The sequence below is a fragment of the Aotus nancymaae genome, unplaced genomic scaffold, assembly GCF_030222135.1.
Source record: "Aotus nancymaae isolate 86718 unplaced genomic scaffold, 86718_ANA_hifiasm-v0.15.2.pri h1tg000076l, whole genome shotgun sequence".
NCBI lineage: Eukaryota > Metazoa > Chordata > Mammalia > Primates > Aotidae > Aotus > Aotus nancymaae.
In genome coordinates, this window is record NW_026988491.1 from 17,292,266 (window position 1) to 17,305,483 (window position 13,218).

A 13,218-nucleotide genomic window follows, 5' to 3' on the forward strand; every position below is an offset into this window, starting at 1 on the left:
TCGTGATCCACCCACCTCGGCCTCCCAAAGTGCTGGGATTATAGGCGTGAGACACCGCGCCCGGACCTATTTTTTTTTAAGATGTAGTCTCACTCAATATCACCCAGGCTGGAGTGCAGTGGTGCGATATCAGCTCACTGCAACCTCTGGATTCTCCTGCCTCAGCCTCCTAAGTAGCTGGAATTACAGGCGCCTGCCATAGAGCCCAGCTAATTTTTGTATTTTTAGTAGAGACGGGTTTCACCATGTTGGCCAAGCTAGTCTTGAACTCCTGACCTCATGATCCACCCGCCTCAGCCTCCCAAAGTGCTGGGATTACAGGCATGAGCCACCACACCAGGCCAGAGGAACTAATTGTAAAAGATGAGAGGCTGACAAAACTAATGTGTGACCAACACGTTCTGCCTCAATCTCTTTAAAATCAAAAGGACACTTAACCATATTCACTGGGCTCTTGACAACAAAGGCCCTTTGCTAAATAGAGAGTAGAGAGAAGAGATGAACAAGGCAGGCTGCAAACGGAAGGAGGCAAGAGAGAGAATCTTGGAACATTCCAAGTGCTCAAGTTGGGAGAGGTCAGTTCTGAATGACCTTGAGGCTGGAGAAGGTGGCATTTGAGGCTGGCTTGAAGATTCAAGGTGGGTAGCATTCATCCATAGGGGAGCAGGGGAGGCAGGGGAGGCAGGGGAGCAGTGAGGTCGTGGCCAGCGTTATGAACTCAGAGCAGCTTTCAGGAACACAGGCCGAGTGCCAGGCAGGACATGAGGTACTCGGGCTAGGAGACGACCTCCTCTGGCTGTGATTTGTCATTTCCTCCATCTCTAACTTGCCCGGGGGACTCCTGCCAAGCCAGAGGAGCAGGGCACGAATGGAGGCAGGTCCTGCTGGAGATGGGCATGCGGAAGGGACTGAGACAGAGCACCCCCGGCTGCTGTTAGAGAGCTGTTCAGTCAGCCAGGCGTGGTGGCTCACGCCTGTAATCCCAGCACTTTGGGAAGCCGAGGTGAGCAGATCACCTGAGGTCAGGAGTTTGAAACCAGCCTGGCTAACATGGTGAAACCCTGTCTCTACTAAAAATACAAAATTTAGCCAGAAACGGTGGCATGTGCCTGTAATCTCAGCTACTCAGGAGGCTGAGGCAGGAGAATCACTTGAACCTCGGAGGTGCAGGTTGCAGTGAGCCGAGATAGTGCCACTGCACCCTAGCCTGGGCGACAGAGCAAGACTCCATCTCAAAAAAAAAAAAAAAAAAAGAAAAAAAGGTTTTCAGTCATCATACCTGTTACCCACTAGTCGCCCAGTCGGTCGGGTCTGCCCAGGTGCTGTGACTCACCTTGCCGGCTCTGAGGAGATGCTTAGTGGCCCCGTGCAGGGCACAGGCTGGAGTGCTGTGACTGTGTATTCGGCTTTTGCTCTGCTAATCGTCCAGTCCATTAGGGGGGTCTGTGGCTCCCCAGATTTCCTTCTTGCTGTTTTGTTTTTGTTTATGAGACAGAGTCTCCCACTCTCTCTCCTGGAGTGCAGTGGTGCCAGGTAAGAAGCCCTGGACTGTGACCCAGTGTCCCTGAAGGCCAGCCCCCCAGCCTCCTCCCACAGCCAGGGCTGGGGGCCCCTCTCCCAGCGGAGACAGCACATACAACCCCCAACCCTAATGACTGCTCTCTCTACGTCTCCCCCCAGTCCTCCTCCACCTCTGCCTCTAGGCATATGCCTCAGGAGGAGAGGCTTCGGGAGCTGGGGCGGAAGGCTGAGCTCCGAGCGGAGCAGGTGGAGGCGCGCTGGCAAATCCCGGATGCCTTGCAGGCCCAGCTCACCACCATCAGCTGCGCACTTTCCCAGAACCATGGGCTCCTGGAGCAGCTGGCTGAGCTGCAGGCGGCTTTAAGGAGTGGGTGCGTGGCCCCACCTGCGGAGCCTGGCCTCCTCCCTAGCCCTCAGGGTCTTTGTTCCCCACCTGTGAAATGGGGCGTTGTATCCCTCACGTAAAATGGTATTTTGGGCCAGTCGCGGTGGCTCAAGCCTGTAATCCCAGCACTTTGGGAGGCCGAGGCGGGTGGATCACAAGGTCAAGAGATCGAGACTATCCTGGCCAACATGGTGAAACCCCGTCTCTACTAAAAATACAAAAATTAGCTGGGCGTGGTGGTCGCACTCCTGTGGTCCCAGCTACTCGGGAGGCTGAGGCAGGAGAATTGCTGGAACCCAGGAGGCAGAGGTTGCAGTGAGCCGAGGTTGTGCCACTGCACTACAGCCTGGAGCCTGGCGACAGAGTGAGACTCTTGTCTCAAAAAAAAAAAAAAAAGAAATGGTATTTTGAGGGCACCTGTGAGCCAGAGCCTTGGGCCGATGGCATGGGGTAGGGGAGATGATTTTTCTAACCTGCCTCTACCCTTCCAGGTGCCACAGGAGGCAGAAGGCAAACACCCAGTTCTGGGGTCTCCGGCTGCAGTGGGTGGCCACCAATTGCTTCTCTCTGTCCAGGACAAGGAGAACATGGAGGGAGCCAGTGCACTGCAGCTGGAGCAGCGTGGCAAGAAGGAGCTGCAGAAGCTGGGGAGCTGAAGGAGACAGTAACCCTGCCCCATTCAAGAAGGGCTGGGAGGCGGGTACCAGTGTCTGGCAAGGGGAGGTGTGGGGCCAGAGGCAGCTCCAGTGTGGGAGATAGTGACCCCAGCACCTTCCAGGGCAGTCTTGTGACTGTTTCTTGCTTCCTGCCCTCTGACTTTGAGAGATGGGTAGCCCTGGGCTCTCCCCAGATCTGAACCTCATCATCCCAACTAGAGGCATAGAGCTGCCCAGTCATAGGGAAAGTAGTAGAAGAGGCTCCTTAGATTCAGCTGGACCCGGGCGTTGGCTCAGGCACCGCCCACCAGCAGCAGGTGGTCATCATTCAACTACTTGGCATCTCTAAGTCTCGGGTTCTTTAACTTAAAAACAGGAAGTTAGTATGAGGTTCAGTGGCTCACGCCTGTAATCCCAGCACTTACGGGAGGCCAAGGCAGTCTGATCACAAGTTCGGGAGTTCGAGACCAGCCTGGCCAACATGGTGAAACACTGTCTCTACTAAAAATACAAAAAATTAGCTGGGTGTGGTGGCACGAATTCGTAATCCCAGCTAATCGGGAGGCTGAGGCAGGGGAATCTTGAAACCTGGGAGGTGGAGGTTGTGGTGAACCGAGATTGTGCCATTGCACTCCAGCCTGGGCGACAGGGCAAGACTCTGTCTTTAAAAAGAAAAAACGGAAGTTAGTATCTTCCTTGCTGAGGATGAAATGCGATAATACATGGAAAGCATTAGGAACGTGGCACACTTAGCAGATGGTGGTTGGCTCCCTCTGTGTTTCCACTAATCTGTGGCCCATGGTTCAAATGGTGGGAAGAAGGGTGTGAGATTTGAGGCTGGGGAAGGAGGCATGGGGCTCTAGGCAAGGGAGGCAGTCACTGAGGCCTGGAGCAAGAGGCCAGGGGTCTGGGCAGGTGAAAGAGCCCTGCAGACCCTTCACTACCTTATTTATGGGCCCAGAGTCTGGAAGCCAGCCACCACCTGCCCTCACGCCCAGGGTCTTCCTGCAGGTGAAGCTGAAGAGCCAGGAGGCTCGCAGTCTACAGCATCAGCGAGACCAGTACCTGGGTCACTTGCAGCAGCACGTGGCCGCCTCTCAGCAGCTGAGCCCCGAGAAGGAGGCGCGGCATAGGCGGTTACTGCTGCAGGCCCAGCTCGTGGACCAGCTCCAGCAGCAGGATGCTCAGGCAAAGTGGTGGCCGAGTCGAGTTGCAGGAGACCCAGGGGAGGGAGTTGCTGAGGGCGGGGCCCTGAGGGGACAACCTGGCAGACTCCGTGCCTTCTCACTCTCTTTCCTGGCCCCTTAGGAGCTCCTGGAAGCTGCCAACCAGCAGAACCAGCAGCTCCAGGCCCTGGTGAGCCTCATGGCTCTCCCTGGGGAAGGTACAGGAGACCGCACAGAGGAAGAGGAGAGCCCAGGAGGAAGCGGGGACTGTTAGCCGCATAGAATTGAGGAGTTGCAAGTGACCTTTAGAACATTATGCTGGTCATTACGCCAACGGGGTGTCCACACCAAGTTCAGTACCAATAGGGTGACCTCCTGGGAGCAGGGGGCCACCAGGCCGCCTAAGGACAGGTGAACTGGCCCAGGTCCGAAATGGGGCAGGTCGGTACCCCACCCCCGTGCTGATTAGTAGTGGGGCTGCTCCTGGCAACATATCGGGACCTTGGTTCTTAAAAAAAAGAAAAGTTCACGTGTGGTGGCTCATGCCTGTAATCCCAGCACTTTGAGAGGCCAAAGCGGGCGGATCACGAGGTCAAGAGATTGAGACCATCCTGGCCAACATGGTGAAACCCTGTCTCTACTAAAAATACAAAAATTAGCCAGGAGTGGTGGCGTGCCTGTAATCCCAGCTACTCTGGAGGTATACAAAGACTCCACAAAGGACAGCATGGTGACTGATTCCCAGCACTAGAGGTGAGGTGGTCAGCCATGTGTAGGTGTGTCTATATGTGAGAATTGATAGATATTTATAGAACAGTGCAGGGCATACACAGAGGGGGCACAAGTTTTTACCAATGGTCATGCATGGAGGTGTCAGTGCACCACGACACCCAACTAAGTCACAGATGAAGGGGGCTGGCTTTGGGACTTGGGGAGCCACTGTCAAGTTACAGAGCAGCTGTCTAGGCAGGCTTGGAAAGGGAGATCTCTGAGACGGGGTTTCGCCATGTTGGCTAGGCTGCTTTTGAACTCCTGACCTCAGGTGATCCACCCACCTCAGCCTTCCAAAGTGCTGGGATTACAGGTGTGAGCCACTGCAGCAGGCTGAAGACCCCGTTTCTACTAAAAAAATAAAAATAAAGAAGATAAAGGTCGGGCATTGTCAAGACCAGACTCGCTAACATGGTGAAACCCCATCTCTACTAAAAAATACAAAAATTAGCTGGGCATGGTGGCTCATGCCTGTAATCCCAGCTATTTGAGAGGCTGAGGTAGGAGAATAGCTTGAACCAGGACACGGGAGGCGGAGGTTGCAGTGAGCCAAGATCGTGCCACTGCATTCAAGCCTGGGCTACAGAGTCAGACTCCATCTCAAAAAACAAACAAACAAACAAAAAAAACCAGAAGATAAATTAGCCTGGTGTGGTGGTGCACACCTGTGGTTCCAACTACTTAGGAGGCTGAATGGGGAGGATCGCTTGAGCCCAGGAGGTTGAGGCTGTGGTGAGCAGTGATTGCGCCACTGCACTCCTGCCTGGTAACAGAGCGAGACTATGCCAAAAAAAAAAAAAAAAAAAAAAAAAAAAAAATCCCAGCTCCCTGGCCAGGCGCAGTGGCTCACACCACCTGTAATGCCAGCACTTTGGGAGGCCAAAGCGGGTGCATCACCAGAGGTCAGGAGTTCAAGACCAGCCTGGCAAACATGGTAACACCCTGTCTCTACTAAAAATACAAAAATTAGCTGGGTGTGATGGAGGGCATCTGTAATCCCAGCTGCTTGGAAAAGACAAGGAGGAGGGAGATTACATCTTGATTTCCCCTAAACTTTAATTGAAATTCAGCATTTCCTTCCGTGGTGAATTTTGCTGGGAACAAATCTCATTAGTGTTAGCAGCACCTGTTACCTTGTTACCAACAGAAATCACAGATATTTTCACATCACACTGCAGCTGTTGCAGACATCTTGAGATAATGTTTTTGCTTATTATTACCTCAAAATTATAGTAATTAGAGCCAACTCTGGATCTTGTTATTTAACGTGCCAGTAGAGCATATCACGTAATATCACAAATATTTTCATAACCTCTATTTTGATGTAATTTATATCCATTGCTCTCTGTATTCTATTTGGGCACTTAAAAATCTGAGAAGTCAGCTGGGCGTGGTAGCTCACGCCTGTAATTCCAGCACTTTGGGAGGGCAAGGTGGGCAAATCACAAGGTCAGGAGTTTGAGACCAGCCTGACCGACATGGTGAAACCCTGTCTCTACTAAAAATACAAAAATTAGCCAGGCATGGTGGTGTGTGCCTGTAGTCCCAGCTACTCAGGAGGCTGAGGCAAGAGAATTGCTTGAACCCGGGAGGTGGAGGTTGCAGTGAACCGAGATCACGCCATTGTGCTCCATCCTGGACAACAAGAGTGAGACTGTCTCAAAAGTAAAATAAAGTGGGCTGGGCGCGGTGGCTCACGCCTGTAATCCCAGCACTTTGGGAGGCCGAGGCGGGTGGATCATGAGGTCAAGAGATCGAGACCATCCTGGTCAACATGGTGAAACCCCTTCTCTACTAAAAATACAAAAAATTAGCTGGGCATGGTGGCACATGCCTGTAATCCCAGCTACTCAGGAGGCTGAGGCAGGAGAATTGCCTGAACCCAGGAGGCGGAGGTTGCGGTGAGCCGAGATCGCGCCATTGCGCTCCAGCCTGGGTAACAAGAGTGAAACTCTGTCTCAAAAAAAAAGTAAAATAAAGTAAAAAGATTCCCAGCTCCCCTGCTTGTTGGCTCTATGACTTCACTGTGTCTGTTCTCCATCTATAAAAATAGAAGGGAGAAAAAGTACCTACCTGGTAGGTTTCGGCAATTCTAGAGCTACTCTCTGCAGTGCAGTGACCAGGAGGCTCAGTGCACCTGCAGTAAACACTAGTGGCCATCATGATTCACCCACAGCTGCAAGTCATCTGGGACTGGGAAGTCCCCAGAATTTGAAGTCCCTGTCCCTAGCAAATTTCCCTGTGCCAGGTTCTCCTCTCTCAAGAGACTGCTTTTGCTATAGCACAAATAGATGGTAATGGATTATCCCACAAATGACTCTCTCCTGAAGCTGTTCAGCCTGGCTTGCCCTTTCAGGAAGCAGGTTGAAGTTTCTCCGGAAAGCTGCTCAGAGGTAGTATCTCTCCAGGTGTTGCGACAAAGGCCCATTGAACGTGCCCTAATCTAGCACTGACTCTCTCACTTCTTTTGAGCCTGTGCAGCAGCCGTATTCGTTGCCAAGTGTGACTGGCAGAGCCTGGTGGTGGAACACCAAAGTGGACGTTTCAATAAATGCCCGTCGCGTGCCTGTGTTAGCCTACGCACACTACATGTAGCCCTAAGTTACTTCATTAATAGGCCTGAACTAGTTCTGTAATATTAGGGATTGAAGAATGAACGATCCTATTTTTTTTTCAGTTTGTCTAGCTCATTTTCCACGGTATCCCGTGCCTAGAATAGTGCCTGGCACAGGAAGATGCTCAGTAGGTATATTTTATTTTATTTTATTTTATTATTTATTTTGAGACGGAGTCTCCCTCTCTTGCCCAGGCTGGAGTACAATGGCACAATCTCGGCTCACTGCAACCTGCGCCTCCCGGGTTCAAACGATTCTCCTGCCTCAGTCTCCTGAGTAGCTAGGATTACAGGCATGTGCCACCACGCCCAGCTTATTTCTGTACTTTTTAGTAGAGACAGGGTTTCACCATGTTGGCCAGGATCACCTCATGATCCACCCATCTTGGCCTCCCAAAGTTCTCGAATTACAGGCGTGAGCCACCGCACCCGGCCTTTATTTTTTATTTTTGAGACAGAATCTTGCTCTGCTGCTCAGGCTGGAATGCAGTGGCCAAGATCTTGACTCACTGCAGCCTCTACCCACTGGGCTCAAGTGATTCTTCTGGCTGCAGGAGGCCCTGTGGCAGGCACGGGGCTGCGAGGTGGGGGCATCTGATCCTGTCTCTGCCAAGTCTAGATCGGGCTCCTCAAAGGGCCCAGAGCACAGATCCTCGTGGAGATAAATGAAATTATAGTCGTAGTAGAAGTCGCCTACAAACATATGCCCCGGCAGGCCTAGCTCTGGGGCCTCCTCCTCAATGGCACTGCCATGCTGGCTGGCGCAAGTGATGAGGTGGGTGAAGGGCATGGGGCCAGGTGGTGTGGGATGAAGTCAGCCTGGCTGAAGAGCTCGTGGCTGGAGGAGCCCCTGCCTCAGCCTTCAGGGCCCAGTATGTCCAGGGGCCGCTGACAGGGTGGCAGAGAGCAGGTGACTGCCCTGGTTCGCTGCTGGGCCTCATCACAGGGACACTGGTGTCATTGGTGCAGAGGACACTTTGGTGCTGAGTGCCCTTCCTGTGTGTCACTGAGCACTGCAGGGAAGCCGGGGGAGGGGGCTCAGGCTGGGAGGTGGGCTGCCAGGGGATGCTGGGGCAAGGCTGGGTAATCTGTCCACTGCCCGATGTCAGAGTGGCAGAGACCCTAGCCAGTCCTCTTTGGCCCTGCCCAGCTCAAGGCCATGGCTGTGGCCACAGCTCATCAGTGGCTTCCTGATCCCTGAGGCTTTGGAGTCAGGGGCTGGACCCTGGAATGCCCCAGGCTCCCTCCCACCAGGCAATAAGGGCTCCAGGAAGGCTGTCTACCTCCCAGTAGCCCAAGACCAAGGGTGGAGCTGGAGGCGGGCCCTTTCCCACCCTGAGACCAGCTCCCCACAGCCCAGGTGGCCGGACAGGGCACATGGCGGATGCAAGTGGTCTCAGCAGGGGGCCAGGGATGGTGTTCACAGGCAAGCGGTGCCAGGGTGGATGCAGAGCACTGCCTGGCGGGAGGGGCCCCCACACCCCTGCCTACCACCTCTTGTTGCCCAGGCTGGAGTGCAGTGGTGTGATCTCAGGTCACTGCAACCTCCACCTGCCAGGTTCAAATGATTCTCCTGCCTCAGTCTCCCGAGTAGCTGGGATTACAGGTGCCCACCACCACATCCAGCTGATTTTTGTATTTCTAGTAGAAACAGGGTTTCACTCTGTTGGCCAGGCTGGTCTCAAACTCCTGACCTCATGATCTGCCCAACTCCCTCCCTTTTTTTTTTTTGAGACAGGGTCTTGCTCTATCACCCAGGCTGGAGTGCAGTGTCGAAATCACAGCTCACTGCAGCCTTAACCTCCTGGGCTGAAGGGATCCTCCTGCTGCTGCTTCCCGAGTGGCTGGGATTACAGGCACAGGCCACTGCGCCCAGCTGAATTCTTTCTTTTTTGATAGAGGTGGAGTCGCAATCCTCTCGCCCCAGCCTCTCAAGGTGCTAGGATTACAGGTGTGAGCCGCTGCACCTGGCCCAACGTCCTCATTTTCAGCCAGGGCCTCCCGCCTTGCTCCTGTGCTGCAAACAACATCCCAATTCATGACAACTGCACATCAGCCCCAAACATGCATTAAATACACGCCCATATACAGCTGCTCACAATTCAAATGTCCATCAATGTGACACCACAAACCCTGATTCGCAATGATGTGTTACAAAAGCTTTCAGAAAAAAGTGTAGGCAACACCATCTGCTGCAAATGTTTATTATACTTAGAAGTCTACAAATTTGAGCTGTTAAGAAAGATTCACAAAATATTCAATCAGAACCACATTTTTGTCTTATCAAATTTCAAATATATTTTACTGTGCTGAACAATATATTCTAAGGCTGTCTAAAACACAGCTAAATTATTTTTCTTTATTTATACATATTCTGTAATTTTTGAAAAGCAAGGTTTAAAACTATTCACAAAAGTACCCAATTACAATGACTTCTGCCATACGCTGCACTGTTTTCTGTAGCTCCATCTTCTTGCCTCATTCCATTTTAATTCTGTATACCACGTTGATTTATAAATACCCTTAGGGAGTCCTCATCTTACATCTCTCATCAATTCAAACAGCAACACTTGTCACAAGGTAACATCAATTCCCTTGGCAATGTGGAAGCTTACGTTTGTTAAAAGCACTCACTGAAAAATATTTTTAAATTTATAGATCATATAAAATAAACGATTTACAAAGAGATGACTTTAAATATTATTTGGAAGTCATCTGAATATGTAGAAATAGAAAAGAAGCAATCTGTCAATAAGACACCAGTCACGTTTGGCCTTTTGTTCTGGCCCCTCGCTCCCTTCTGGAGGAAGCATGCGTGTGTGAATGTTGTGTCTGAAGGCCCAACCCGCGTCTGCTGATTCTGGCAGCCCTGAGCCCATGCGTGGCATGGACGCCTCTCCTCCTCTCCCGGATGAAGGCTCCTGGTTCACGGAGCAGGAGGAGCCGATGTCTCCAGGCCCTCAGTGTTGAAACCAAAGGTTCCAAGAAAATAAAGCAAGGATATACCCAGAGATGCCAAAAGGAGAGCATTGGGGGAAGTAACGTGAAACAGAAATCACAGTGAAGCTCCTACTACATCAGAACTCAGAATTTCTCAAAAGGAATACTAAGAATCAGAAATATATACCATACGAAAAAGTAGCAAAACAATCTGGTCTTCATCGCTGCCTGTGATGTGGTCACTGGTTCATTTAAAGAGGACTTTCTCCGGGAAATACACATCATGACCTCAATATTAAGAACCGTAGCGATCCTGAAGAGAGAACCAAAACAGAAGTTTACGAGCATTCAGCTTCGATCCCTCACTCCTGTGCCCCGAATGATCAGCATCACTGAAACTGACACTGTCACCAGTGTTGGGCATGTGACGTGCACACTGCCCCCCGAGGGTGTGCTCATGTGGAAGCAGCCACTGCTGCCACTACCCAAGGCTGAGGGCAGGTGTGGGCTTCAGAAGCCAACAGGATTCACATCCTGCCTCGGGCATCCATGTCCACAATCCTGGGATTGGGAGGCAGGGAGCAAGGTGTCTGGGTGGGAGGATGCTCAGTGGGCCAGAGGCTACTTGCTGAGCCCTGTGGGAAGCAAGTGTGATGGGGAGGACAGGGGAACACATTTGGTGTCTGAAACCCTGAAATTTTGGTTCAGCTGCTAATCTTGCAGAAGTGACCTAATCTTCTGTACCTCAATTCCTTCACCTGTAAAATGGGGATATAAAAGGGATTAATCTCTAAAACAGGGATGACCATCTATAAAATAGGAATGTTACCTATTTGGAGACTGATGTGGGCTTAGCTGACCTAAGGGACATGAAAGAGCTCTATGAATTTTAACTTTAGGGCCAAATGAAAGGGAAGACTGTGCTAGCCATAGCATGAAAACGGCTATATCCAGAGTCTGGGGGCTAAGGGAACTCTCCAGAAGGGGAGGCACCTGCAACCAGAGCAGCATCTGTCTGGGGACCAGGAACCTCCTTTAAAGGCACCAGAGTCCACATTGTTTCAGTTCTGCTTCCTCTAGCTGCGTTTTACATGAATAGAATCCTTCTTAAATAGCCTGACATAAACAAGAAGGTGCAAAGAAACGAGCCATTCATATAATCAGAAATGGCCTCGGCTGTTATGTGCACGCATCGGCCATGCTTGGCTTATGTTTTCACTCAATAGAATGTGGTTTTAGAAGAACTTTTAATTACATGGAAATGCTCATAACATTACAAAGCAAAAGCAAGATATAAAACTCTATATACAATACAATCCCTTTTTAATTTTAAAAAGATACGTATATCTTTATCTATGTATAGAAGAAAATCCTTAAAAATCTAGAGCTAAAAATATACCAAAATATTAACAGAGATTATCTCTGTGATGTGGCATTATAGATAATTTCAATTTCCTTCTTAGTACTTTTCTGTTCCAATCTAGGAAAAAAAACTGAACAATGATCATGATAATTCCTATAACAATTCCCCTAGAGTCATACATTAGAAAATGTTAAACAAGGGCAGGGCGCGGTGGCTCACGCCTGTAATCCCAGCACTTTGTGAGGCCGAGGCGGGTGGATCACAAGGTCAAAAGATCGAGACCATCCTGGTCAACACGGTGAAACCCCGTCTCTACTAAAAATACAAAAATTAGCGGGGCATGGTGGCGCGTGCCTGTAATCCCAGCTACTCAGGAGGCTGAGGCAGGAGAATTGCCTGAACCCAGGAGGCAGAGGTTGCAGTGAGCCGAGATCGCGCCATTGCACTCCAGCCTGGGTAACAAGAGCGAAACTCCGTCTCAAAGAAAAAAAAAGAAAATGTTAAACAAATATAAAATTGTAATTTCTGGTTTTCATAATGTCCTGGGTTATATTGTAGCAAAGATATAAATCCAATAACAAACTATCTAATTTTCCAGCAACCGAAGATTGAAGCAAGTCTCACTTTCAAAATGATGACATAGCGTCATACTCAGCAAGCACCGTCCCATTTCACTGACCTGAATGGAAGTCATAACTCCATTAGCAAAGACGGAGAGTTTCCCAGCGACGGACCTCACTCCCTGCTTGAACTGTGCCATGTCGGGGGCGTTGGGCAGCACGTTGGAGAGGCTGTAGTTCCCTGCACACACAGAACAGACGCTGGCTCATCACCGCCTTGGCCAGGGTTGTGGCAAACCCAGTGCCTGGAGTGCTCGGTGGCTTTAGAGAACCTGGATCTCTCCCCTCCTGCTGCCTCACAAGGGGTCCAGCAGTGGGATGGAGACTCAGGCTGAAGAGCCAGCCCTGTCATGATCCACATGAGAGACCCCACATGAGAGAAGATGCAGTATGGGGGACTTAACGCCACCATGGGTTCAAATCCTGGCACTGCCACTTCCAGGCTGTGTGCCTCTAGAGAAGTTCCTTGCTCTCTCTGGGCCCATTTCCTCAAGGTGCTTAACAGCCCTGGCAGGTAAGTACCCAGCAAAAAGCAGATGGGCCAACATGGGTGGCCTGTTTTGCATTGCCTCCTCCCTCTTTTGGCAACAGTACTCTTCCCTTCCTCCAGGAACCACCTCTCCCTTTACCCCGTCCACAGGCGTGGGCACAAGACCCAGGCCTGACCAATCTGAGCCTTCCCTGGGATTTACTATCCTCAAATGAGAGGAGCCATTTGCTTGCTCTGGGGTTATTGGCAGGGACAAAGCAAAGTAGCAGCCATCTGTGACTACGACTGCCCCTCCCACTCACTTGGGGGATGGAGGAAGCTTGTTACAGTACAAGAGAATGGTGCTCCCTCAGGGAGGTGGGCCAAATGGACCCGTCACTGATGCTGTCCGACTGTGACTCGGTGACCAAATTCGTCTTCCCAGGTACAGAAGTTCACACTTCCACCTTCTTTGCTAGGGCCAGTGTCAGTAGGTTACTCGGGCTTAAGTTTTGGTTGCCCTGACAAAAACATCACCGTAATTGCTACCAATGTGGGTAAAGTTCCTCAGAGCTATCACACATAAAGGAGGTCTGCCACACTCCTAGAGCTGTCAGTCAGCAGTTCATAAACATCTGTGTCCCAATTGTAGTAAGACATGGGAAGGGCTCAGTGAGCTGAACACAAACCCTGCAGGTCCTCAGGGGCAGCCA

General features: G+C 50.9%; 1 protein-coding gene across 1 annotated transcript in view; it reads right to left on the minus strand.

The window, feature by feature from the left end:
- Nucleotides 1-9,301: 9,301 nt before the first annotated feature.
- Nucleotides 9,302-13,218, minus strand: part of ARFGAP3 (ADP ribosylation factor GTPase activating protein 3) — a 63,610-nt gene continuing 59,693 nt past the window's right edge. The window contains exons 15-16 of the mRNA XM_064368155.1: nucleotides 12,096-12,217; nucleotides 9,302-10,366 (exon numbers count right to left, since the gene is read on the minus strand). Of these exons, the coding sequence (XP_064224225.1) occupies nucleotides 10,349-10,366; nucleotides 12,096-12,217 (140 nt within the window). The 3' untranslated portion in view covers nucleotides 9,302-10,348. The remainder of the gene's footprint in view (nucleotides 10,367-12,095; nucleotides 12,218-13,218) is intronic.